We start from the raw sequence: 26035 nt of genomic DNA, 5'->3' as shown, positions 1-26035 counted from the left end.
TCTCCTGCTCTGTGCCCAGCATCTAGAGCAGGCGCATGTCAGGTTCTCATGAATGCTCGTTTGTTTGCATGCTTACTTGCTAAATGAATGATCTGTCAAGAGGCCTACAGTGGTTTTGTTATTTGTTATTATTTTTTTATTTGAGAGAGAGAGAGAGAGAGAGAGACAGTGAGAGAGAGAATGGGGGGAGAGGGGCAGAGAGAAAGAGAGAGAGAATCTCAAGCAGGCTCCATGCTGACTGTGGAGTCCAGTATGGGGCTTGATCCCACCATTCTGGGATCATGACCTGAGCAGAAATCAAGAATCGGGTGCTCAACCTACTGAGCCACCCAGGCACCTCTGCTTTTGCAATTTATAAGTTCTTGGGAACATCTCATTGTAGTCCCAAATAAGATGACAAGGATATTGTCTTAGAAATGAACCTGGCCAAGAATCTACAAGTCTTGATCAATTCTCAATGGGTGGCAGGCCTGTGCAGTAAAAGAGAGGGTGGTGGGAGTGTGTTCACAAATGTCACCCAAGTGGTTGTTCTCCTCCAGGGAGGGTTCACTCAGCAATGGAAACAGATATACCCAAATACTGCCTGAATAACAGATTCCAGTGGAGATCCTTCAGAATAATATAGTATTTCCCAAACCGGAGAGTTGTTTGACATTATGGTGTCATGACCTGAAAGTATTAGGATGAAGGTAATTCCTTAAACCGAGGGGATTGGCAGACAAGGTCAGGCCAGTGAGCAGCTAAGACTTCAGTATTCCTGAGGCATTTGCCTTTCATCAGATTTCAGAGCCTTTCTTCAGAGTCAGAAAAAGTCACCACTCCCCTCATCAAGGGCACTCACCTCTCATTGGGTAGGGGCAAATCTTGAAAGAAATAAAACAGACCCCTATCTCATGATAAATGAAATCGAACTTTCCAATGTGCCTTCCAGGAGAGGGATTCCTGATAAGGAAACATCCATAAGGTAGGCAATGATTACAAACATTGATTTATTTTATCTTCCATCAGGTCTTTTGCAGTAAGATCCCAGGCTTACAAAAGTCCTGTTGATATAATTTGCCTCAAGGAAATAAGAATATGAATAGAAATGATAAAAGCATGCAATTGATAGAAAGCAGTCTTTCCTCTGTGGTGTTAAATCTATTTTTTGAATTGATTTTTGAAATGTGGAAGGTTGTGGTATGGAGTATAGAATCATTTTTAATTTTAAAGTCACTAAGTTTATGAATATCTGTGAGATAAGCAGAATGACTAAATTCTAAAGGGAGACTGTAATATATTGAGATTACTGGGATAGAACTACGTATTTTTGGTTCCATGCAATATTTAATCCCCTTGCAGAGACGATGTGCAATGAAAGTCTTAAAAATCAGGTTTTGTTTAGATTATAATAGTGTGGTATATTTTCAGTTAAGATGATGTAGGCAGTTGCATTAAAAATATGTTTTCTATCACAACAACTATCTGGTAAGGAGACAAGACATTTTGCTTTAAAAATTTGATATGCCTGTGGTATTTTACAGAAAAATTATAAATAAAGACACAAATTTAACATGCATTTGGCTTTCTATGATAGAATTAGTGGAACATTACATTTCTAGATCTATTCGTTATTTTATTTTCACTCCCTTCTCTAAAGGACTTATAATTCCTGAATAAAAATTAACTACTGGTTTCAACCTGACTGGAAGGGTTTAGGACAGAAACAAACTTTTATATATCGTGTTCTTTCTACCAGTGTTTAGGAAAAATAATTATAGACATCTATTTGGATGCCAAATGCTATTTCAATTTTTGAAATTTCATAAAGAACTCTATCATTTATTGTCGATTTTGAAGAAGTCAATTTTTCTGATGACACATCTGCACATACATATAAAAAGAAATGCTATGCTTCCGTGAGAATGAAGTCAGACAAGTCATTAAACAGAGAAATCTTATCTAAAGATCTTTCTGAGAAATAATTTTCTTTCTGAAATTCACATTGTATCCATTCCTTTTCTAATCTTCCTGCTTAAAGTCCATTGGCAGAAATCCAAATTAAAACTAATAGCTATATTTTTTAATCTTCAAAAAACAATTAGCTAGACATATACAAAGTATTCCGTAATTAGGCCAAAGGTGGGAAAGAAGATATTCAATTCAAACATGACATTCTTGATCTCATTTTCTTTACTGTTGAATCAAGACTAGACACTTGGCCGCCCTTTTCAATTTCTGGGATTTATGAGATATTAAGCAAGAGTCTATATTAGAAAAATTTTATTTTCATTTATGTGATACCCACTGTAGTAATATGACATTTACTATAATTTAGTCTTACTGGGTAGTTTATAAGATTTGAAATCTCAGGGCTTTGCATAATCTCCTTCCAAGTGTTTTAATTGACATTCTGCTATAATGAACCCCACAGACCATTACCTGGCTAATTGCTTGAGTTACAGTGCTTATACAATGCCATTCTTTGTCCTTGGTCTTTTGGGGTATTAAATAGCAAGGCTGTCCTGAAAGAGAAAGTGACTGCTGGTTTTCATGTGAAGCTTTAATGTCTTCGTAGTTCTTTTCAGGGACAGACCCCCTCTGTTCTTTGTTCTTCTCTTGGCTGATACCAAACCTGATGCTTATCAGAGACACCCTTATTCTGGGATTCTCAATTCCCTCTGGGAGAGCCCTTGACCTCTAAAGCGTCTTCCAGAGCCATTGCCACAGGTAGAGCTTTCTGTGACCTGATGCGGAAATCCTGGAATAGGCCCCGGAGCAGGTGACAAAATGAAGATATAACAATATTTAATTATTGAGTGCTATGATTAGTCAGAATTTGTTGGGACAAGAATCTTACTACTTTAGAATTAGAAAAGACTTTATTTATGGCTCACCTAGTCCAAACTGACTGCTTTTAATACAGGGACATTGAACCATAGTGGCTGAGTGACTTACCCCAGGTCTCATGCAGTTGCTAGTGACCCAGGCTCTGGGCTTCCTTTCATGGAGTTAACAGAACCCAGATCCACGAAAATGTTTTAGAGCCTAACGTCAAATTACAGAGTTAGAGCCAAGCAGGGAGGTGCTGGGATCAGCATGTCAGCACAACCCAGATAAATACAGTGTGGCCTATATCCTTCCATTTTTCTGCCTTTATTTTTTATTTTTAGAATTTTTTTAATGTTTATTTATTTATCTACAGAGAATGTTAGTGGGGGATGGGCAGAGAGAGAGAGAGAGAGAGAGAAATCCAAGTAGGCTCTGTGCTGTCAGTGCAGAGCTCAATGCAGGGCTTTATCCCATGAACCATGAGATCATGACCTGAGCTGAAATCTAGAGTCAGATACTTAACCAAATGACCCACCCAGGTGCCCCTGTTTCTGCCTTTTCTAAATGATGGTACAGGTCATTGACAATGGCCTTATGAATGGTTAGGAGTGATTAAGGGTTTTTAAAGAATTTTTTGAGAACTAGAGACAGGGTAGGAATGAACTCCAATACCTATAGGCCTAGATCGATTTCTCTTGGTAACTCCTGATTAAAATGTTTCTAGGGTGTCTGCTCTAAGTTTGTTAATTTAAGTTATTTGATGGAACTAGTACAGATTCCAAAGGGCAGGATAGGGACTGATACACTTTGGGATGTACCCAGTGTCTGTTGACAAACTTCTGACTTTCTGAATGTTTGTTTAGAAGAGGAGCATTGGGGTAGTAGGTTCAGAGCCCCAGATTGAGAAAAAAGGGGGACGGATCTTAAACACGGCAGAAATTAAAGACAAATGGAAATTTGTCTATTGGAGATATTTGTATGATAGAGCATTTCTTTCATGCTGTAACTGCAGTAGTTTTACTTCATATTTGAGTTCTCTGCATCTGAGCATGTGAGTGGGCTGACGAAAGGACCAACACACGTCTTTCCACACGGAGGAGCAGCGTAATCAGCAGAAGGTAAGCTGCTAGTGATGACGATTCTGTAGCTATCACATCATTAGAAAACCACCTTTTCCTTCAAAGACAAACTCCTTTTCCTTAAAACCCTCCAATCTGTTAGATTCTATATCCTGACGCTTCCCCGGAACCTCCCCTTCAGAGAACCTCTGGCTAATTGTAGATGGACTGGATGAAGCGGGAGTGAGGATCTTCTAGTCCTTTTCCGTAGTGATTCCCAGCCCTACAGAGGAATATCCTACAACAGGCATTCTTCTTGGTCTCCAAAAGGTAATGTGGTTTGCTTAGGTTTGGGCATACTTATTAAATGGGCATATAAATAATTTATACCCAGGAAGTAGGAAAATCTCATTGAGATCTCTGCTTCCTAGAGGAGGTTTCTACCACAGAACTCAGTTTGGCCCCATCATTGATTTTTATTAACATGCCCGAACTTAACAAACAGGTATTAGGAGCACATGTAAATTTTAAGTTCAGTTTTTCAACAGCAACTTTGATAGGTGATTAATTGCTGCTGGGACCAACTAATAAACAAATAGTACACAAATCAATCATGTTCAGGCTCTGTTGCTTTTTTTTTCTTCCTTTTTTAATTAATGAACTTTATTGTTTAGAGTAGTTCTAGGTTTACAGATGAGCGGAGCAGGAAGTACAGACAGTACCCATCTCCCCACCTAGCCCACCTTTACACTCTATGCCTCACTGCTTTCTTATAACCGGTGGACTAATTCAGCCTGAAATGCTGTCCAGCGGCACACTGGCTCGTTCATACTATGCTCTCACCGCCTCCTTTCTCCCTGTCTCTAAAGTCAGAAAACCACTCTGGCAGACAAACTTGAAATCCCTGAGAAGGAAAAAAAAAAAAAAAAAGATGAAACAGAGGCAATAATTTTGTTCTTGTCTTTGCCTGATCCCATCCTTTAAGGTTTCTTTTAGGTTTTGGAGATGTGGAACGAGGGCTTGTTTTCATGTCTAAATTTAATGTGTATTTTTAACCTGTCTATTCATCCATGTAGGTGAGTTTGCTTTTCCACCAACTGGTCACCTGAATTATTACTTTGTCCTGCCCTATTCTGATTGCTCCCAGCTCTCCTGAGTGCAGTTCTTTTTCTGCACCTAATCCAGTGCCATGGGCCTCATGTGCCATTTGGAACATTCTGCTTCCTGTCCCACCACCTTGATTTAAGACGGGGTTCAGGGGAAGAGGAGTAGGTGACAAAGTGGTGGCATGCATAGAGAAAAACAAACAAACAAACAAACAAACTATCCATGTTTGCTTCTAGACTTTTTTTTTTTTTACAGTGTTAGATTCTGAACTAAAGCCAATCCCTTTTATCTAACAGAAAAATGCTGAGAATGTTTCTATTTTACTGCACCCTTGTTATATACAAGAAGCATTTAATGTGGTGGAATGTAATATTATATTCAATGTGCTTAATAAAATTGTAATGGATTCGCTTATTTAGACACTCTGGGAGAAATAGTCTCCCACTGGATAATAGAAATGGCGGTGCTTTTGCTGCATCTATCAACACAAAGGGATGAGCAAAGCTTATCAGAGCTGATTACAATCACTCTGGAATTGCCCTTAAAAAATAAAGTGGGAAATAGGAATCTGCAGTTACAAAATTTCTCCTTCTTCCTTTTCATGGCATTACATTTGCAAATGAATTCAAAATCTGAGCTTTAGGAGGCCTGTGAGTTTGTTGGAAAAATGGGGCAGGAGAAAACAGCTTATCAGGAATCCTCCACACCAAGGTGGCTTAGCACTGAGAACTCAACACGAGGCACCTTACAAAGAAAGGAGGATTATTCAATGGATGTAGCTCTCAAGGCAAGAGAAGGAAGAAGCAGTAGCAACTGTCCTTCCCCAATCTCCTTTTCCTCACACCCTTCTATACCATGCCCTTGTCTTGGGACCTCCCTCCTGAGGGTAAACACACAGGAAGTGGCTGTGATGGTAGTGAGCCCTTGTAGCTGCTGTCCCCGACTCTCCATTACACTTTAGGTTACTTATTTAGGCAGGGAAGTCACGGGGATGCCAGCATCCCTTCAGGATGAACAAGCCCTGAAATCATCCCATTACTTGACTGAAGTTCAGACCTCTTACAACCCTACCTCTTTTCCTTTCATACCTCAGCACAGGGAAAGCCTCTCAGCCCAACCCAGTCTGTCCCACTCAAGCTGTTTCATCAGGAGTTGGGGCTAAGATCTTACTTTAAGATCTCCTAAAATCCACTCAGGGAAACTAGGGATTTATTATTCTGGTCTTGGGGAGACAAAATTGACCAAGCATCATTTCTATGCAAACATCTGTGTGCCTAGGTTGTACTTCCTAGTGCAAAACTATCTCAGATTTAGTGTGTGTGTGTGTGTGTGTGTGTGTATGTCTTATATGTATATATGTATATGTATATTAAAAACATTTTTTAATGTTTTTAATTATTTTTGAGACACAGAGAGACAGAGCATGAGCAGGAGAGGGACAGAGAGAGAGGGAGACACAGAATCTGAAGCAAGGTCCAGGCTCCGAGCCATCAGCACAGAGCCTGACGCGGGGCTCGAACTCACGGACTGTGAGATCATGACCTGAGCTGAAGTCGGGCGCTCAACAGATTGAGCCACCCAGGCGCCCCATGTATATGTATATTTTAAATGTTTATTTATTTTGAGAGAAAGAGAGCACGCACAAGCAGGAGAAAGGCAGAGAGAATCCTAAGCAGACTCCACACTGTCAGTGCAGAGGCCAGTGTGGGGCTTGATGTCACCAATCATGAGATCATGACCTGAGCTGAAATCAAGAGTTGGATGCCCAGCCTATTGAGCCACCCAGGTACCCCAGATTCATTGTATATTTTAAAATAAAACCTTGACCAACAACTCAACCTCACCTTGTGTTTCTAAAGGAAAATAATTATTAATCGTATTCTTCAAGAATTTTCCCACATGTAGACTCACTGTGGTCTCTTTGTTTTCTCAAAGTGATATAGATTTAAACCACAATCCTAAGAAACCTTCTAAACTCAAACTGTAAACTTAAATTCTAATTTAAATGCGTTGAATATGCAATTTTCAGATAGAAATTAAATAAAATGATGATTGTTTTCCAGAAAGGGTGATCTTTTAATTGGCAAAATAATGGCAACAAACTTGTAAGCCTCTCTCGTCTCTTACTGCCTGGACTACAGCAGCTCCCACCTGCTTTTACTGCTTCTTGTTTTGTCCCCTCTGCAACCATTCTCCACACAACAGCCAGGGCCTCTCCCCTGCTTGAGCATTGAGTGACTTTTTACAGCCTGTAGAACAAACCCCGAATCCTTACAAAGGTCAACAGCAGTTACACAGTGTGTCCCGGGGGGGCGGGGTGGGGGGACCATGCCAGGCTCCCTCTCTCTCCATGCCTCCAGGGCCTCTGGGCCTTCCTTCTCTCTCTGTACCAAGGCACATCCAGTTCCTGCTGCTTGGAAAACTCTTCTTGCCTGTCTCGTGACCAGCTCCTTCTGATTCATCAATGCTCTTTCCTCAGGCCTTGCTATCAGCTTAAGTGTTACTTGCTCAGATAGGCTTTCTCTAGCAACCTGTCTGAAACAATCTTTCCTTGTCACTCTTTATCAAATACCCCTATTTATTTCCTCCCTACCATTTATTACAGTCTGAAATATTGATTATTTTTACCATCTGATATTTGTCACTGCCATTAGAATGTAAGCTCTGTGACAGCAGATATTTTTTTTCCCTCTAACTCCTGCATATAATACAATGTATGACTCAGCATAGGTGTTTAATAAACACCTGTTGACTGAAAGAAGGAAAGAATAGCATGAAACTTGGGTATGAGAAGGAACACAGCATGGAATATCGGTCATAATGAAATGTGAGAAGCCAAAAGTAACTATTAAGATAGAAAAGGAATATGAAACACACAAAAGTTCATCTAATAATTTTATATAACTATACAAAGGTCACAGGGTGAAGGTTGCTCTATATAAAGTAAAACAAATGTCAACCCTTTCACAGATGGAGAACTGATCCATACTTATCCACATGCTTCAAATTATTTCAAAGTCAACATTTATACTTAAATCAGCATTCAAGAATGCACCTGGAATACAACATTGGTGTGGATTACATATGTGCAGGCTCAGAACATTGTGGGAGGATCTTCTGACAAAACTTCTTGGGACATAATTGGATCCAGCTAGTTTCTAACAGATTAAGATGTTATAGATGGATGAAGAGTGGTTAGGGTAAGAAAAAGAATGTAAGATTGGGTATAAGACAGTATATAAGACAGCCTGGGAGTTTATGATAAAGGAAGTGGAGATAAAGTAATTGGAGAAGAATAATAATGTAGGATTCAGGATGCAGTACAGGATTAAATCTGGAATTTATTACGAGTAATTGGGTACTGATGCAGTCATTGAAGGCGGGAGAGGTACAGGGCTGTCACTAGCTGTCAGGTTTGCCTCTAACCTTCAGAGGTTTGGGATTTTGCTATTGATGCCCAGGGCAGGACCTGCAGAAGACTTCTGTCAGTGGTCACAGCCACCCACAGAACCAAGGCAGGAAATCGTGTTGGTGTGTCAAACTTCAATTCTGCAGAAGTCCCTGCATTCCAGCTGCTGCCAGCAGAAGAAAAATGGCTTTTGCTATTTTCCTGTCTTCTGTGTAAGTGTCTCTCACTGGCAGAAACTAAACTGGAACCTGATGACAAGAGATTCTGGGAAAAGTAGTTCTTAGGCTTTGAGCCCTTGAGATATAGAGGAGAACATAAAAGAGGATAGAAATGGGCCAACTGCCAGTCTGACACAATATGAGAATAGGAAACACTTGTCACTGCTTTGAAATACTATTTCTGGCTAGTTAATTTCATTAGGTCTAATCCTCACTAAAATAATAGCCCAACAGTTACTAAGGGCACTGTGTTAAGAGCTATTCATGCATTATCTCATTAACTTTCACGACCATACAAAATGAAGCTACTATTACCGTCTCCGTTTTAGAATCGAGGAACCAAGACTTAGAGAGGTACGCTAACCTGTTCCAAATGAAGCAACTCGTAAGTGGAAGAGCTCAACCCTACTCATGACTGGCCGGCTACAAAGCCAATCCCTTTTAGTCCTTATAGTAGAGTACTTGCTAGTCAGTTATTAAATTTCTTTGTAATCCATGGCCCTAGCCTCCACGTGAAACTCGTCAAGTCATTTTACAAACGTAGACTATTAAATCAATATAAATACCTTACTTCTAAGTTGAGAAAAGAACTAATGAATCTTCACAGGATGTCCTCCCAAGCATGGGCACTGTCTTAATGAGAGAGAAAAGTATATCAGTAGAGGAAATGTAGTGTCCCCTACACTTAGAGTGAAATTTTATGTTATGAACAGATTTTCACTTATTGTCAAAGTATCTACTGTTATAAGACCACATCATAGACTCTCAAGGTTGGAAGGGGCATTCACGTTTGAAGAATCTTCAAGATCCCTTCTGATAGCATTTCGACAAAGGTTGGCTCAACTTCTGTTTAGGAACTGTCAATGGGTGCAACTTCCAGGACTATGGGGGCAGATTGACGAGTTGGGGGAGCACACAGGATGTCTGCTGCTGGTTGAAGATAAGATGGTGCTGCCTGGGGGCCGCTCAGTTCTGTCTCAACGATGGCAAATATGGTGTTAGGCTAGAGGTTGGAGCTATTGATATTAGTTAGCTTTTGCTGCTGATCCTGTCAAAATTCCATGACTTACAAATTATAGCTTGAGTGTCTATGGTGGATTCAAGATGGCCAGAGATTATTTGGCACTCCTCTCACTGAGAAGTAGAGGCTATGCCCCTTCCCTTTGAGTCTGGCTGGCCTCTGTGACTGCCATGACTAATGAAACTTAACACAGATGTTGTGCCATTCTTAGGTATAGCCTAAATGGATTGGCAGCTTCCATGTTCTTGGAATTCTCTCTTTGGGAGCCCCAAGGCATGATTGAAGAAACCTGACAATCTTGAAACTGGCACGCTAGAGAGGCCAGGTGATTGGAGAGCCCACTTTTCTTCCATTTCTAACAAGGCATTGGACTTGCAGTGAGGCCTTTCCAGACTATCCCATGCAATGGCTGAATACTGCTAAGTGACCCTAAGTATGTCTCATGGAGCAGAAGAATCGCATAACTGATCCAGGCCCAGATTCCTGACCATGAAATTGTGAGCTACGATAAAAGTTATTTTCAGTTTCTGAGTTTGAGGTCTTTTTTGCACAAGAGTAGATAACTAGCATGTTCTGTGGGATTCGTGAGGGTTGTTTGGTCTAGACTGGCCTTAACCGGTCTCATCTGGGCTCACTCGTATGTCTGAAGATCAGCTAGGGACTCTCTAGATTGTACTTGACTAGGGCAGCTTACCTGAACTCTGCTCCACGTGTCTCTCATCCTTCTCTGTGACAAGCAAACTTGTCCATGCATATTCTAGGGAAATGGCCAAACTGCAAGAGACCGAGTGGAAGCACATAAGGGCTCTTGGAACCTAGGCTTGGATATGGCACCCTGTCACTGCCATCTCATTCTATTGGCCAAAATCACATGGCTGAACTCAAAGTCAAGGGTTTGGAGTACAGACCTCATTTCTTTTGTGCAAAATTCATATCTCAAACAGCGTGAATACAGGGTGGAATGGGAAATTGGAGAAAATAATGCAATCTATTACATTTACTTCATTTCAGTACAGCAAACATCAATAGGATACATATTATTCGCAAACATTATGCTAGGCACTGGGAACATAGAAACAAAAGATACCTAACTTTTTGCTCTTGAAACATTTATGTTCCAGGCAATATTTAGAATTTTTACTTCTAATCACTGTGTTAAGATTTACACCTGCATTAAACTTCAGCGTTAGCATCTGAGTCATGTTTTATTATTTCAGTGACTTAAAATTTGATTAGAAGCCCTTACTTGCTTAACTCGTGGAAGTTGTGTTCGGTTAGGTTTTTATGTTTTTTCATCAACATGAAAAAATTTCAATTGAAAAGAAATTACATATATGTACTGTCAGCTTGCTATCAACCCTTCCTCTGTTGGTTTTCAAAGGGCCTATGTTTTCCTCATGTACAAATTCTTGGGGAGCCTCATCATAGTCTTAATGTACCAACTACATTATCCTTTAACATCTGGACTTAAATTGGGAAGCAGGAAGCCACAATGCAAGGAAAACATATGAGGACAATTCACACTTCCAAATATGGTCACCAAGCACCTTCCTTACATTTGTGGCTCTGCTCATTCTTTTCTGTAGCTCTTTGGTTTCTGGCTGGATGTGCTTTGTTTCCCTCTGTAACTTTGCTCCACACTAGTATGTTCCACCATCAGAGCCAGACTTCTCATCTCTCTTCTTCATGTCTCCCATTAAGTTCCTGTTTCTTCTCAGTGGGAAATATCTTTCTTCCACTGAAAGGCCTAGAGCTGAGCTCCATGAAGGGTTCAGCTTAATGCCTTCTGCAGCATCAATGGTCACTCATTAATCCCCAGGCAACATGGGACAGTGGAAAGTGCATGGGCTGACTTTGGAGTCAAATGGGCCTAGGTTTTAATCCTAGCTCTACTGCTTACTAAACTGTGATCTCAGGCAGGCTACTTAACTTTCTGTGCCTGAATTTTAAAGTATTTTTTCTTTTTAATTTTATTTTTTTAATTTACATCCAAATTAGTTAGCATATAGTGCAACAATGATTTCAGGAGTAGATTTCTTAATGCCCCTTACCCATTTAGCCCATTCCCCCTCCTACAACCCCTCCAGTAACCCTCTGTTTGTTCTCCATATTTACGAGTCTCTTATGTTTTGTTCCCCTCCCTGTTTTTATATGATTTTTCTTCCCTTCCCTTATGGTCATCTGTTTTGTGTCTAAAGTCCTCATATGAGTGAAGTCTTGTGATACTTGTCTTCCTCTGACTATTTCACTTAGCATAATACCCTCCAGTTCCATCCACATAGTTGCAAATGCAAGATTTCATTCTTTTTGATTGCTGAGTAATACTCCATTGTATATATATACCACATCTTTATCCATTCATCCATTGATGGGAATTTTTAATTAAATTCCAGTTAATTTACATATAGTGTGATATTAGTTTCAGGTGTATAATACAGTACTATATATAATACAGAGAATTATATATATAGTATATGATATATACCTCCATATATCACCTGGTGCTCATCACAAGTGCACTCCCTTATCCCCATCACCTATTTAACCCATCCTTCCATCCACCTCTCCTCTGGAAACCATCAGTTTGTTCTCTATAGTTAAGAATCTATTTCGTGGTTTATCTCTCTCTCTCTCTTTTTTCACCCTTTGCTCATTTGTTTTGCCTCTTAAATTCCACATATGAGTGAAATCATATGACATTTGTCTTTCTCTGACTGATTTATTTCATTTAGCATAATACTCTCTAGCTTCATCCATGTCATTGCAAATGGCAAGATTTCAATCTTTTTTTATGGCTGAGTAACATACCATGTATGTGTATATATACATATCACTATCACATCTTCTTTATCTATTTTTCGATCGATATACACTTGGGCTGTTTCCATAGTTTGGCTATTGTAGATAATGCTACTATAAACATCAGGGTGCATATATACCTTTGAATTAGTAATTTTGTATCCTTTGAGTAAATAGCAGTGCATTTGCTGGGTACTAGGGTAGTTCTATTTTTAACTTTTTGAGGAACCTCCATACTGTTTTGCAAAGTGGCTGTACCAGTTTACATTACTACCAACAGTGCAAGAGGGTTCCCCTCTCTCCACATCCTCACCAGCACCTGCTATTTCTTATGTTGTTAATTTTAGCCATTCTGACAGGTGTGAGGTGATATTTCATTGTAGTTTTGATTTTTATTTCCCTGATGATTAGTGATGTTGAGCATCTTTTCATGTGCCTGTTGGCCATCTGTATGTCTTCTTTGGAAAAATGTCTACTCATGTCTTCTGCTCATTTTTTGAATGGGTTATCTGTTTTTTGGTGTTGAGTTTTATATGTTCTTAGTATATTTTGGATACTAACCCTTTATCTGATATGTCATTTGCAAATATCTTCTCCCATTCCTTCAGTTGCCTTTTAGTTTTGTTGATTGTTTCCTTCACCGTGCAGAAGGTTTTTATTTTGATGTAATCCTAATAGTTCATTTTTGCTTTTGCTTCCCTTGTCTCAGGAGACATATCTAGAAAGAAGTGGCTACAGCTGATGTCAAAGAAGTTACTGCCTGTGTTTTCTTCTAGGATTTTTACGGTTTCACATCTAGGTCTTTCATCCATTTTGAATTTATTTTTGTGTATGGTGTAAGAAAGTGGTCCACTTTATTCTTTTCCATGTTCCTGGAAAGTTGTTCCATTACCATTTGTGGAAGAGACTGTCTTTTCCAATTGGATATTCTTTCCTGCTTTGTTGAAGATTAATTGACCATATAATTGTAGGTTTATTTCTGGGTTTCCTATTTTGTCCTATTGATCTTTGTGTCTATTTTTGTTGTGCCTGAGTTTTATAATCCATTATATGGGCATAGTAAATCTTATCTTGCATGGTTCATGTGTGATGTAATTGAAATAATAATTATAAAGTGCCTGGACAATGCCTGTCATGTTCCTGGTGTTAGATCCCTTCTCCTCCCAATCCCAACAGCTTATCTCTTACTATATCAGCTTCTCTCTTATTGGCCACCTTAGGATTGGCTTACCGAGGGGCTATCATAACATGTTTTCAGGGTCAGAAATACTTTGTATGCATGGTAAAACACAGACATGTTTTAGTGAGGAAAAAAAGGGTTATTTTTCCATATGATTTCATTTGTTTAAGAGAGCATAAGCAATGTCTTAGAGCATTTATACTCAGCATTCTGCAAAGTTGAGTTCTTATGGCAAAGTGGCGAGAGAATTAGAAGTTACCAATATTTCACTTTGGATACTTTGCACTTTGGATATTTGCTGTGTTCGGATGTTCAGCGCAGACAAGATCCTTAGGGATGGGGCTGGGTTTTACTTGTCTTTATGTTCTGTGACCCAGCACGGGACCTGGCACTTCAGAGATGCTCAAATAAATGTTTGTTGAACAAATAAATGAATGTTTTACTGACAGCGATTGTGTGAATTGATGAAACTTGAACTATTTTATATGTAAATGGAATACTTCTGTTGTCTGGTTTTTGCTGGGCCTGAATTTAGCTGATTGATGCTTAGTAACTCTGGTTTATGCACTCACTTTTGCAGGGGTTGGAGGAGAGTGGGGCATCAGGTCTATATTTGGGAAAATGCAGTGCGATCACTTACCCTTCACACTTTCCTCTTTGCTTTTGCTGTTTTTCATCTTTCCTAGCAGACTGTACACTCCTTAAGGACAAACACACCATGGCTCACGTTTGCTTTCTCAGTGTTTGTGGCATTGTTGATTTTCAGTAAATACTGGTTGAGAGGGTGAATATGGCAATGAAGACAACTTGAAGGAAAGTTAGCATTTTGGGATTTTTATATGATTTTAGAAATGCAGCATCTTATCTGAGCCCTTTCTCATCTCCTCTGATTTATTCTTCCACTGATCCTGCCCTTGGATTTCTTGTTCTTTAGTGTCATCCTTACAAATGCCATGTGATTTGTGGGAAAGGATTGAGGCTTTGAAATTAAAAAAGCATTTTTTAAAAATGTTTATTTACTTTTGAGAGAAAGAGAGACAGAGCATGAGCAGTGGAAGGACAGAGAGAGAGGGAGACACAGAATCTGAAGCAGGCTCCAGGCTCTGAGCTGTCAGCACAGAGCCCAACGTGGGGCTCGAAGTCACGAGCTGTGAGATCATGACCTGAGCCGAAGTCGGACGCTTAACCGACTGAGCCAGCCCGGTGCTCTGAGGCTTTGAAATTAAACAGACTTGGATTTCAGCTCTGAATTCATAACTTTCTGATTGCATGATCTTGAATGAGGCGTAGAACCCCTTGGTTCCTGTGTCCTCATTCGTGAAGATGAATAGTGTCTCCTACCTGGCAGAGCAGTTTTGAGAACTGATTAGATGGGTGAATGTAAGGCAGCTGCTCATAGTAGGAGCTCTATAAATAGTAGGTGTTATTATGATCCTTAACCCATTCTCTTTACCCTCATACTGCTCCTTTTTCCAACCAGAAAACATGCATTTCTACCCCTGGCCATCTGTTGGCAGCATCTGAACGGCTGTGAGTTGCTGGGGACCGCACTTCACAATTTCACTTCATTGGGAACTTTGTCTCATATCACTCTGATTAATAAAAGCCTTAATAAGAATAACCACCCTCTGCCCCATTAAAATCATGCAAGGATAAATGTGAGTTTTCAGGAAAACTCCTCAAATGATGAAGTGAAGAATTGGAGAGTTAAATGACATGTGAAGAATCGGAAGATATAGCATATATTCAAGTTTATGATCTTTTTATTCCCTCTCTCTCCATTTATTACAATAGATTCTAAAAAATTGCTCTCACAACAGGACCATTATCCCTAGTAGATTTAAGGACCCTTTCACCAGTATTTTTTCTTGAAATAATTGAGTTTGCTGGAATAAACTACTCAGCTCAATATTTTTCATCTCCCTCTAATACAAATGTATTTGATTCCTATAAATCTGAGTGAGGTCAGTCAGGAAATTATACATATTTGTTTTCCACAGGGTATATGAGCTATTAAGTCATGTTGCATTTATTATAGATCATGTTCGCTAGTTGGCAAGATAATTTGAATGATTGAAAACAATATTTTAGAACATGTAGCACCAGGAAAACAACCAGAAAGGAGAATTGAAGCAAAATCTTCCTTATGATAAATATTTTAAGTAAACAAAATATCCTGTTGTGATTCAAGTACATATTTGCATTAAAATGCATTTAAAATACCATTCAATATTATGCATACTGTTTATTCTTATGGTTCATATGCATTTATATATTTCCTTCTTATATATTTATATCACTTAATCATTACATTTGGATCTCATGTCATATGTGTATATATATTCCCATTATATCTTTCTTCCAGCCTCAACTATGTGGATGTTTTCTTGGCTGTGTGCGATTTTAATTATTTTGGCTTTTGCTGGTATGGACACAGTAGCAAAGACCACACCACATCCCAAATTTACGAAGAAATCTGACGGAAAAGAGATGCCGAAGGGTCTAAAGCCGTCCAGTGGCCCACCTCCAGAAGAAGAGGAAATTCCTTTCACAGAAGTGGCTGAAATGGTGGAACCGACCCCCAACCCCCCAGCCCTAGATTCTGCCTTCGGTACTGCCACTCTCTTCCCCTTTGAAAACTTCACTCTTGACACGGCTGATTTTTTTCTGAATTGCTGTGATTGTTGTTCATCTGTCCCAGGGCAAAAAGGAGAACCTGGAGAGACTGGAAAGCCAGGTATTTGAAAGTGCATGAAGCCATATTTCCTACCTGGATATTCTTGGAGTTGAGAGGTGGATTGGAGGTAGAATTGTCCCAAAGGTTTCTACATTGTCCTGCAAATGGTGACAGGGTCTAGGTGTAACACTGTGACAAATGCAAATGGGTGCTGTGTTGCCCACCAGCCACACGTGTGGCTATTAATAAAAATAAACATAAACATTAATATTAAAAATTCAGTTCCTCAATGACACTAGCCACATTTCCAATGCTCAATGGCCACACGTGGCCAAAGACTACTGTATTGGGCGGTACAGATACAGAGCATTTTCATCAGTGCAGAAAGTTCTATTGGACAGCGCTGGCTAGAGCAGAAACCAGGCTCCCGACCCCAGCCCTGGCACACAGTTCTTCACATTACAAACTTACTGCCAGTACAGTCTTCTCGTTAATGGCTGATGTAAAAAGGGTAAATGAAAATTCTGCTGGCTAGTTAGAATGTGTCTTGACTGATGGATTTCTGGAGTGCTATTTGTAGTTAGGATTAGAAATGGCATGTCTGGGACGGGGAGAATAAGGGGTAGGATTCAGTTTGCTCTTCATTGAGATTCCAAGGCAACACTGTATCCTTGCCCAACAATGTTCTCCATTGAACATCATGGTTACATATTTCAAAATTTAAGATATCTTTAATATATACATTATGCATATACTGAGTTTTACTGTAATACATTTCAGCTTTTACATGTCATATAGCAGAGAACTCAGGTAAAATTGAGATAGGAGTGTCAGTTTAAAATTCACTATTCCCTAAAAAAAATGACATATATATATTTGTTATGTCTTGCCTGCAGAACTTAAAGTTATAAAAGCAGAAATTGTGCACCCTCATTAAGCTTTTCATTCATTTCATCCTATAGTAGGAACCTTTTGGGAAATGTGATCAATATTCATGCAGAGCTGGAATTAAAAGGTAGAGTTGCTGGGCAGTGGTCAGGGCATGAAGATTTCTGGATTGCTGAAACATTATTGGAAATGCAATGATACCGAGAAAATTACATTTACCAGAATTCCTCTTAGTATCATATCTGGCTGGTGAGCTGCTTGAGGGTGAAGACCTCCAAGGACCTGGTCAAGTAAACACAGCTGGTTGCTAAACTGTCTTCTAAGGCTGTAGGTCTGTCACATGAGAGCTTTTGTTTTACCCTTTGGTAGATTAGCTGGACAGTTCTCAGAGCTCAGTCTCTCCTCTAAATACATAGGACAAACATTTTGGACGTATGCCAAATTATTTGCCTGCCTGGGGTGCTCATATGTTTTAGTCTGACCAAGTCAGCACAGAGCAGAGTGTTCAAGAGCTCAGAATGTCTTGTCTATCATGGTCCTACCTTTGGGAAGCGTCATTACCTAAGTCTCAGTTTACAAAATAGAAGTGGGGGGTGAGTGGGTGGCTCAGTTGGTTAAGCATTGGACTTGGGCTCAGGTCATGATCTCGTGGTTCATAAGTTTGAGCCTCGTGTTGGGCTCTGTGCTGACAGCTCAGAGCCTGGAGCCTGTTTTCGATTCTGTGTCTCCCTCTCTTTCTGTGCCCCTCCCCTGCTTACACTTGTGCTCTCTTTCTCTCTCTCTCTGTCTCAAAAATAAATGAAAAAAAAAAAAATTAAGGGGTGCCTGGGTGGCTCAGTTAAGCGTCCGACTTCGGCTAAGGTCATGATCTCATGGTTCTTGAGTTCGAGCCCTGCACCCAGCTCTGTGCTGACAGCTCAGAGCCTGGAGCCCGCTTTGGATTCTGTGTCTCCCTCTCTCTGCCCCTCGCCTGCTGCTTCTCTCTTTTTTTTCTCTCTCTCTCTCAAAAATAAATAGACAATAAAGAGAGTAGTAAAATGGGATAAGAATAGTACCAACTTCATGGGGTCATCAAGAGACAGAATGAGGTAATACACGTAAAGACTCACTGTGGTACCTGATAGAATAAGTGCTCAATAAATTGTGTTTGTTTTTCCAGTTAGCTGTAGTAGGAGTCTTTTCCTCTTCTCAGCCTAATAGGGTCTTGTTTCTGAGATTCATAGATATTTATTCTACTGTTTCAGTGTTTCAAAGACGCTGTTTGGTTAAAAAGTTAGAAATCTAGCATAAGAGGGACATTAAACAAACTGGAAAATGACAATAAACCCTCTCAAACCCAACTATTTTATTTTATTATCATTTTTGTAAACTTTATTTATTTTGAGAGAAAGTGTGTGGGAGAGGCAGAGAGAGAGGGAGAGAGAGAATCCCAAGCAGGCTCTGCACCCCCAGCGCAGAGCCCAATGCGGGGCTCGAACTCACAAACCTTGAGATCATGACCTGAGCTGAAACCAAGAGTCAGACACTTAACTAACTGAGCCACCCAGGCGCCCCACCCACTGTGCTCGTCTTTCAGTTTCTTAAAAACACCATGGTCTTTTCCCGAAATGCTCATCTATGTATTTTGGGGTTGTTTTTTTTTCTTTTTTCTTCTTCTTTTTTTTTTTTTTTTTTTTTTTGTGTTTCAGAAAATCCTAATTCGTTCATTTGTCATTTTCCCAGGGATGTCTCCTCTGATAGCATAAATTAGGTTCTTTTAGCACAATCTATAATGGGACTTTCCTGTTTTCCTTTGCCTCACTAGCTGCAATGTGATAATTTCTACTTATTGGTGTGGTTATTGTTCAGTGTTTATCTCTCCCAGGCTCTCAGCTCCACCAGGGAAAGAGCAGCTGGGATGTTGATAGCTGATTCTTAACACCTCGTATGGTGCTTGGTGTCTAGGAGGCCTCAGCAATACTTCCTGAAAAAATGCATAAGTGAATGAATGAGAAAACCAGAAATGCTAGGTATTGGGTTTTACTTCCAATTAGAGAGTGTGGTCCACGTGAGGTTAAGAGCCAGATAATCATTTTGTCCTTGTTGTTTGATATGGCAGTGCTTCCCTGAATCCTTTCACTGCTGCCATGAATCCAGTGACAGGGACTAATGGGCTCAATTTATCTATTCAGGTGGCACAAAATTATAAATCAGACAAAAATATTGTCCTTAGGATTATGTAGTTGTTTTAGTCTTACCCGGATTTTATTATTAAGACTCTGACAGTTATTGGTCTCAATGAAATGACGCCTAAAAAAATTTTTTTTTCCAGAACTAATGAATTTCAAAAGAGAATTTTTTTTTATCCTGATGGTTTTAAATCTCATTTCCAGGTCTTAAGGGAGAGGCTGGTGGAATGGGGATCCCAGGGCCACCAGGAATTGTTGGACCCCCAGGTCCAAAAGGCCAGAAAGGAGAGAAGGGTAGGTACTTATATCCATTTCGTGTCAAAACTCAAGACATGTTCTGTATCATTTTTCAGGAGAGCAATCTGCTAAGTAAATACCATATTCTTGCAGGTGGATCAATTTTTAAAAATGTAAAAAACTTGGTAAGGCATATTGCAAGTTATATTTGATATAAAAATGTTAACTTTATAAATAGTCTATTGAGGGACTTTAAAGTTTTCTGGTAATGTTTCTCTCTTTCTCTCCACCCTCCCTCCTTCCCTTCCACACATGTAGGCTCTCACACATCTTGTCTTTTCTTCTTTTTAAGAGAGAGAGAGAGAGAGAGCGAGCACAGGCACGTGAGAGCAGGGGAGGGGCAGAGGGAGAGGGAAAGAAAGAATCTTAAGCAGACTCCACACCCACCCAGAGCCTGATGTGGGGCTCAATCTCATGAACATGAGGTCATAGCCTGAGCAGAAATTAAGAGCTGGACGCCTAACTGACTGAGCTACCCAGGCACCCCTCACACATCTTTTCTGTCTTGTTGGCCACACAGCTGACCTAGTGACTGGGAACCACAGGGTATAGTCTCTGGGGAAGGATCCTTTCCGGTATACTCCTGAGTGAGCTCTTCCTCATGATACACATTAATTTTGTATTAGATAAAACTAACTAGAGCAGGCTATAACCCTATAGAATTATTCTGTTTAGATGGATAGCATCCTTACTAAGGAGAATATGACATGCCTTTTTGGCTCACTCCAATCAGGAGTGGAAAGAGCACTGAATTAAAATGGAAGAAATCAAGCTTGTAGCGATGACCTTGTACCAGTCACTTTACCTCATCTGGAAATCAATGGGGAATAGACTAGGTATTTATTTATATCCTATTTACTATCAAAGAAGATTTGTGGTTATGTGTGCTTTCATAGATCTTTTCCGGCTCAGAAATTCTGTAATTCCATAGATCTATCAGCCAGGGGAAATCCCTGGTTCTCTAAGTGCTTCAAGACATTGAGGGAAGGTTATAGATTCACCGGGACATTTAAAAATTCCGCAGTGAATACTACCAGCCTGTAGAAATACCATCTATCCATCAAGTTAAATGTTTTAGCCTCAGTGTCACATGTCAAAAGACCTAATATCATCTATACATCACCTTCCACATGGCTGAGGAACTGTCTAACTCATTTCTAGTAGAATATTCAGTGAAGTAATTACTCCAAAAAGATGCTAAGGTAAGAAAGAGCTCCTTCACAGTTGTCAGTTATGCGATTTTCATTCTCGGAAACATTTAATCCTTTTGTGGCTGAATTATGTTAGCGGAAAGCCCTGTGAAATAAAGATGAGTGATGAACCTCCCCAGTGATTCATACATTTTGGAAGCCAGACTTCTGGAAGTAGAAGAAAAAAACAGGGAAGTATGATAAGATAAGGTTCTTAAGATTACACTTTGATGAAAGATCAAAAGTAGAAATTCATTCAGCCAGTCTCTATAAAGGGGCAACTCTACTTTCTTTTTATTTCCAGACTTAGCTTGGACTCTTGGTTAAGATTGAAAGTTAAAATAATAAATGAGTTGAATGACTGCATTCTGGTTCATCACAACCTGATTAAGTAAACTCAATGTAAGCAGTTAAATTGAAATTGAGAACCAGAATAACTGTGCAGTAAGGCTGGTATATGAGTATTGGAAAGGACAGGGGTTAGAATAGTCCTTCACTTCCATTCAGAGTTGGGTTCTCTCCAAAGGGATACAGATATTCTCCTGATGGCCTATGGGTTAATTTCCAAATTGTAAATTTTATGTGGAATGGTAATGGAAGGGGGTCAGCTACTTAGAAAACTACTGAGCAGTTTATGTGGGATTTCTCTAGCTGGTCTTGTGAAATTTGGTGGTGGGGGGAGTCTCTTCTCATTATTTGTAATTTGACATGGGATTTCTTTTACCCTAACAAAAATAAAACAAAAAAACAAAGTAAGTCAAAGAAAGACAAATATCACATAATTTCACTCATATGTGGAATTTAAGAAACAAAACTGATGAACATAGGGGAAGGGAAGTAAAAATAAGATAAGAAGGGAGGCAAACCATAAGAGACTCTTAAATACAGAGAACAAACTGAAGCTTACTGGAAGGATATTGGGTGGGGGGATGGGCTAAATGGGTGATGGGCATTAAGGAGGGCACTTGTTGGGATGAGCACTGGGCGTTGTACATAAATGATGGATCACTAAATTCTACTCCTGAAATCATTACTACTCTATATGTTAACTAACTTGGGTTTAAATTAAAAAAAAAAAAGAAAGTAAAATTTAAAAATTTTCAGCACATAAGAAAGGAGTTATATCTATAAAACCAAATAAATAAAAATTAATAAATTAAAAAAGTAAAAAAAATATTAGTTGTATCATAAATAATATGGTTGGCAAACTGATGCCAACCAATGTTACATACAGTCATGTTTGACTGTATGCGAATTTGTAAACTTTCATACTTCAGTTTCTTCTGTGATAAAAAGTGGTAAAAATATCTGCTTTACCTTTCTTGAGGGGAGATGCTATAAACTTCTGTAAATGAAAAATGTTCCCATTGATGAAATGTGCTCTGTTATATGAGTCTCCCTGTTATCCAAGGGGCTATGTTAATATCAAATGAGAATTAATTTTGAATTGAAAAGGTTGGATTAATTTTTAAAAATTATTTACTTATTTTTTTATTTTTGAAAGAGAGAGAGAGCACTTGAGCACATGCACACACACGAGCAGGGGAGGGTCAGAGAGAGTGGGAGAGAAAGAATACCAAGCAGGCTCCATGCTGGATGTAGAGCCTGACTCTGGGCTGGATCTCATGACAGTGAGATCATAACTTGATGGGAAATCAAGAGTCGACCCCTTAACTGACTGTGCCACCAGATTAATTTTTTTTTACAGTTTATTTATTTATTTTGAGAGAGAGAGAGAAAGCAAGGGAAGGGCAGAGAGAGAGGGAGACACAGAATCCCAAGCAGCTTCCACACTCTCAGTGTGGAGCCCAACACAGGGCTTGAACTCAGAAACTGTGAGATCATGACCTGTGCTCAAATCAAGAGTTAGATGCTTAACTGACTGAGCCTCCCAGGTGCCCCTGGATTAAATTCTTTAAAAATCTTGTTAAGAACTTGGAACATTACTTGGCACAAAGGAAATGATCAATAAAAGTTAACTATTATTCCTCCTACTATTATTACTGCTATTATCATTTTCAATAAAAATGAGTTTAGTGTGGTTGTACTGTAACAGGAGGGGCCTTTAGCAGGTCCAGTATAAAAATGCATTTTGTGGCACTGGGAAAATATCCCAAAACCTAGATCTTTAGATTTCTTTTCAAACATGAATTTTTACAGTTCTGTGATTTGTCCAAAGAGCATATGAAAAAAATTCCAAACACAATGAAAATTGGCTTTTCCCTAATGCTCTATGTCAAGGACTATATATTTGCATTTTATATTTATATTTGTATTTATATTCACTATCCTGGATGGGTTTTTTTTTTTGTTTAATTTTTTAATATTTTATTTATTTTTGAGAGACAGAGTATGAGTGGGGGAGGGGCAGAGAGAGAGGGAGACACAGAATCTGAAGCAGGCTCCAGGCTCGGAGCTGTCAGCACAGAGCCCAACCTGGGGCTCGAACCCATAAACCGTGAGATCATGACCTGAGCCAAAGTCGGAAGCTTAACCGACTGAGCCACCCAGGTGCCCGGGGAAGGGTTTTTGATATGATTAGTTTTAGCTAATTGCAGAACGTGTGCTCTGTTTATAAGGTGGTGACACTCTTTTTTAGGCATTGTGGGGAACATAAAGAAGGGGATATTTTAACTGTTATTCAAGATTCATAAGAAGAAAAAACAAACACATAAATAACAAGACAAAATATCATGAATTTCATGAGAGATTTGAAGAGCAAGGGGAATGCTGGGGGAAAAGCTGAATTTTGTGCAAAGAGATTGGCACTATCCCAAATCTTGTTTAAATGGTTCACCATCAACTGGAACAAAATATTCCTAATCATGCTTGATAAATTTTTTTCCCGTATCGTTTTTCCTTTATCCATTTTGGTAGAGGAAGTGTTGGATTGTAACATGGTTGCAAAATGGATGTTAGTTATACCATAACTAATATAGTTGGAAGAAAGTTAATCTTGGTATCATTTTAGGACTTAAGGGGGAACGTGGGGACCAAGGAACAAGTGGAGCCCCAGGATACCCGGGAAAACCCGGAGAACCAGGTAGAGTGTAAACTGTATCTATTGCGTTCAGTCATGTGTGCAGCACAGCCCCTAATTTTCTTCCTGTTTGTACTTATGCAGGAGGTAAGACGGACATACGAATTGCTTTTATTCTCATACTTCAGTGTCCTGATTGCTAGAGTGCAACAAGTGCTGGTCAGGTAGTTTGGAGACTAAATAAAAGCTTCTGAGCTCGTGTCCTCAGTCTAGCTGTCTTTGGGGAAAAAGACAGCTTCAGCTTCTCTGCCTGTGAGATTTTGGGTTTGGATGGACTTAGTGGAGATGTAGGGGAATACTTGGGTTGGGCCAAAACACAAAGGGTAATGGACTACTATGGGTCGCTGTGGTTCTAAATCCTGTTTCTTATCTTAAAAGTACAAAAAAAAAAATAGAACTAGATTTATGAGATTTAAATATAGGTTGTCACTAATTGGTGGCATTAACTCCTCCCCCTGTGAGAGAGCCGCAGGATCCAAATGGCACAGCTGTGGCTGAGACAGGAGTTGGGGTTCCAGTCTCAGTCAGTAGGTGTCATTTCTGTTTCATGAGCTCTGTGGTAATAGCGTTCTGTTCAATGTGATCCTTGAATGTCATTTGAACTTTCTGTTTCAGGTGGCCTTGGTCCTAAGGGGGAGAGAGGAAACATCGGACTGACAGGAGTGAAGGGGCAAAAAGGCTCCAAAGGGGACATGTGTGCAAATGGTACCCAAGGAGATAAAGGAGACCAGGGGGCTGCGGGCTCACCTGGCTTGAATGGAGAGCCTGGGGCCAAGGGAGAGAAAGGGGAGATGGGGGAAAAGGGCTGCTGTGGGGAGTCTGGGCAGAGGGGAGGGAAGGGAGAAAAAGGTGAGGAGGGTCTGAAAGGGGAAAAAGGTAGCAAAGGAGATACTGGAACGGAAGGCAAAAGCGGCCCAGATGGCCTGCCTGGGGCCCCAGGGGATCCAGGAGTTAAAGGAGAAAAGGGAGAGTTAGGTCCTCCTGGTCTTGCGGGGCCTGTGGGGCCAAAAGGTGAGGTTGGGAGCAAAGGGGTCCGGGGATCTATTGGCAAGAAGGGCTCTCGGGGCTTCAAAGGCTCCAAGGGGGAGGTGGCCAGAGTGCTGCGGTCAGCCTTCAGCGCCACTTTATCGAAGCCTTTCCCTCCTCCGAACATCCCAATCAAATTTGACAAGGTTCTCTATAATGACCAAGGGAATTACAGCCCTGTCACTGGCAAATTTAACTGTAGTGTTCCTGGCGCATATGTATTTTCCTACCATGTCACTGTGAGGGGCAGACCCGCTCGCATCAGCCTGGTGGCCCGGAATAAGAAGCAGTTCAAGTCCAGAGAAACGCTCTATGGCCATGAAATAGACCAGGCGTCTCTTCTTATCATCCTGAAATTAAGTGCAGGGGACCAAGTTTGGTTGGAAGTTTCGAAAGATTGGAATGGGGTCTATGTCAGCCCTGAGGATGATAGCATTTTTACTGGGTTCCTTTTGTACCCAGAGGAAAATTCTGGAATTTCACCATAAGCTGTGTCTTGAACGCTGTAGTTTGGGTTCAGTGGAATAAGTCAGGCAACACAGGTAGTGTTACTAAAAAGAACAACTTTCATTATGTTTTTCATGAGTATAAAAATAATACAGAAAAAATAAGAAAAATATTGTATAACCTAAAGTCAATTACTCTGCCTATTTTAAGACATCACCTTTAAAAAATATATTTATATGTATTGGAAACTTGTGTCTATTAATTTTGTAGTTAGCTTTTTTCATTTAGCATTATAATGCCATTTCCCATGCCATTTAAATAATATCTGCATGTAAAATATGATTGACATCTGTAATTAATAAATATATTCTTACCAAATATCTTGTATATCTCATATAGGTGTGTGCAACTCTTTTCTGTGTGAGTGTAAGGCTAACAAGTGACACATGATGGGCTGGTATGTCTCAAGAGTTTAGAAACTGTTAGGATTGACTTGCAACAAAATGGAGCTATTCCCTTGCCAGTTTAATTCAAGGAGAATGCACAGAAAGAATGATAAAAAATAGCTAAAATATCTTCAAAATTAATCAATGTAAAAGTTTGCCCATAAAAATCCTGTATTAGGTGGCCATGTGTGTTGGATAAAAGGTAAAAAGTAAGTTTGTAAAAGGGCTCCTGGGTGGCTCAATCAGTTAAGCA

At 39.7% G+C, this 26035-nt stretch overlaps 1 protein-coding gene across 1 annotated transcript; it reads left to right on the top strand.

Annotated features, from left to right (window-relative positions):
• The first annotated feature begins 920 nt into the window (after nt 1-920).
• On the top strand, nt 921-25634 carry OTOL1 (otolin 1). Its single transcript, XM_007086238.2, has 6 exons — nt 921-964; nt 3845-3929; nt 15969-16340; nt 19541-19630; nt 23795-23866; nt 24479-25634. The coding sequence occupies exons 3-6, from the start codon at nt 15977-15979 to the stop codon at nt 25375-25377; spliced, it is 1425 nt and encodes a 474-aa protein (XP_007086300.1). The 5' UTR covers nt 921-964; nt 3845-3929; nt 15969-15976; the 3' UTR covers nt 25378-25634.
• Nucleotides 25635-26035: the final 401 nt, after the last annotated feature.

Source organism: Panthera tigris, chromosome C2, assembly GCF_018350195.1.
Source record: "Panthera tigris isolate Pti1 chromosome C2, P.tigris_Pti1_mat1.1, whole genome shotgun sequence".
In the NCBI taxonomy this organism is placed as follows: domain Eukaryota; kingdom Metazoa; phylum Chordata; class Mammalia; order Carnivora; family Felidae; genus Panthera; species Panthera tigris.
Note: the sequence above shows the minus strand (reverse complement) of the source record. Positions and strands in the feature narration are given on the sequence as shown.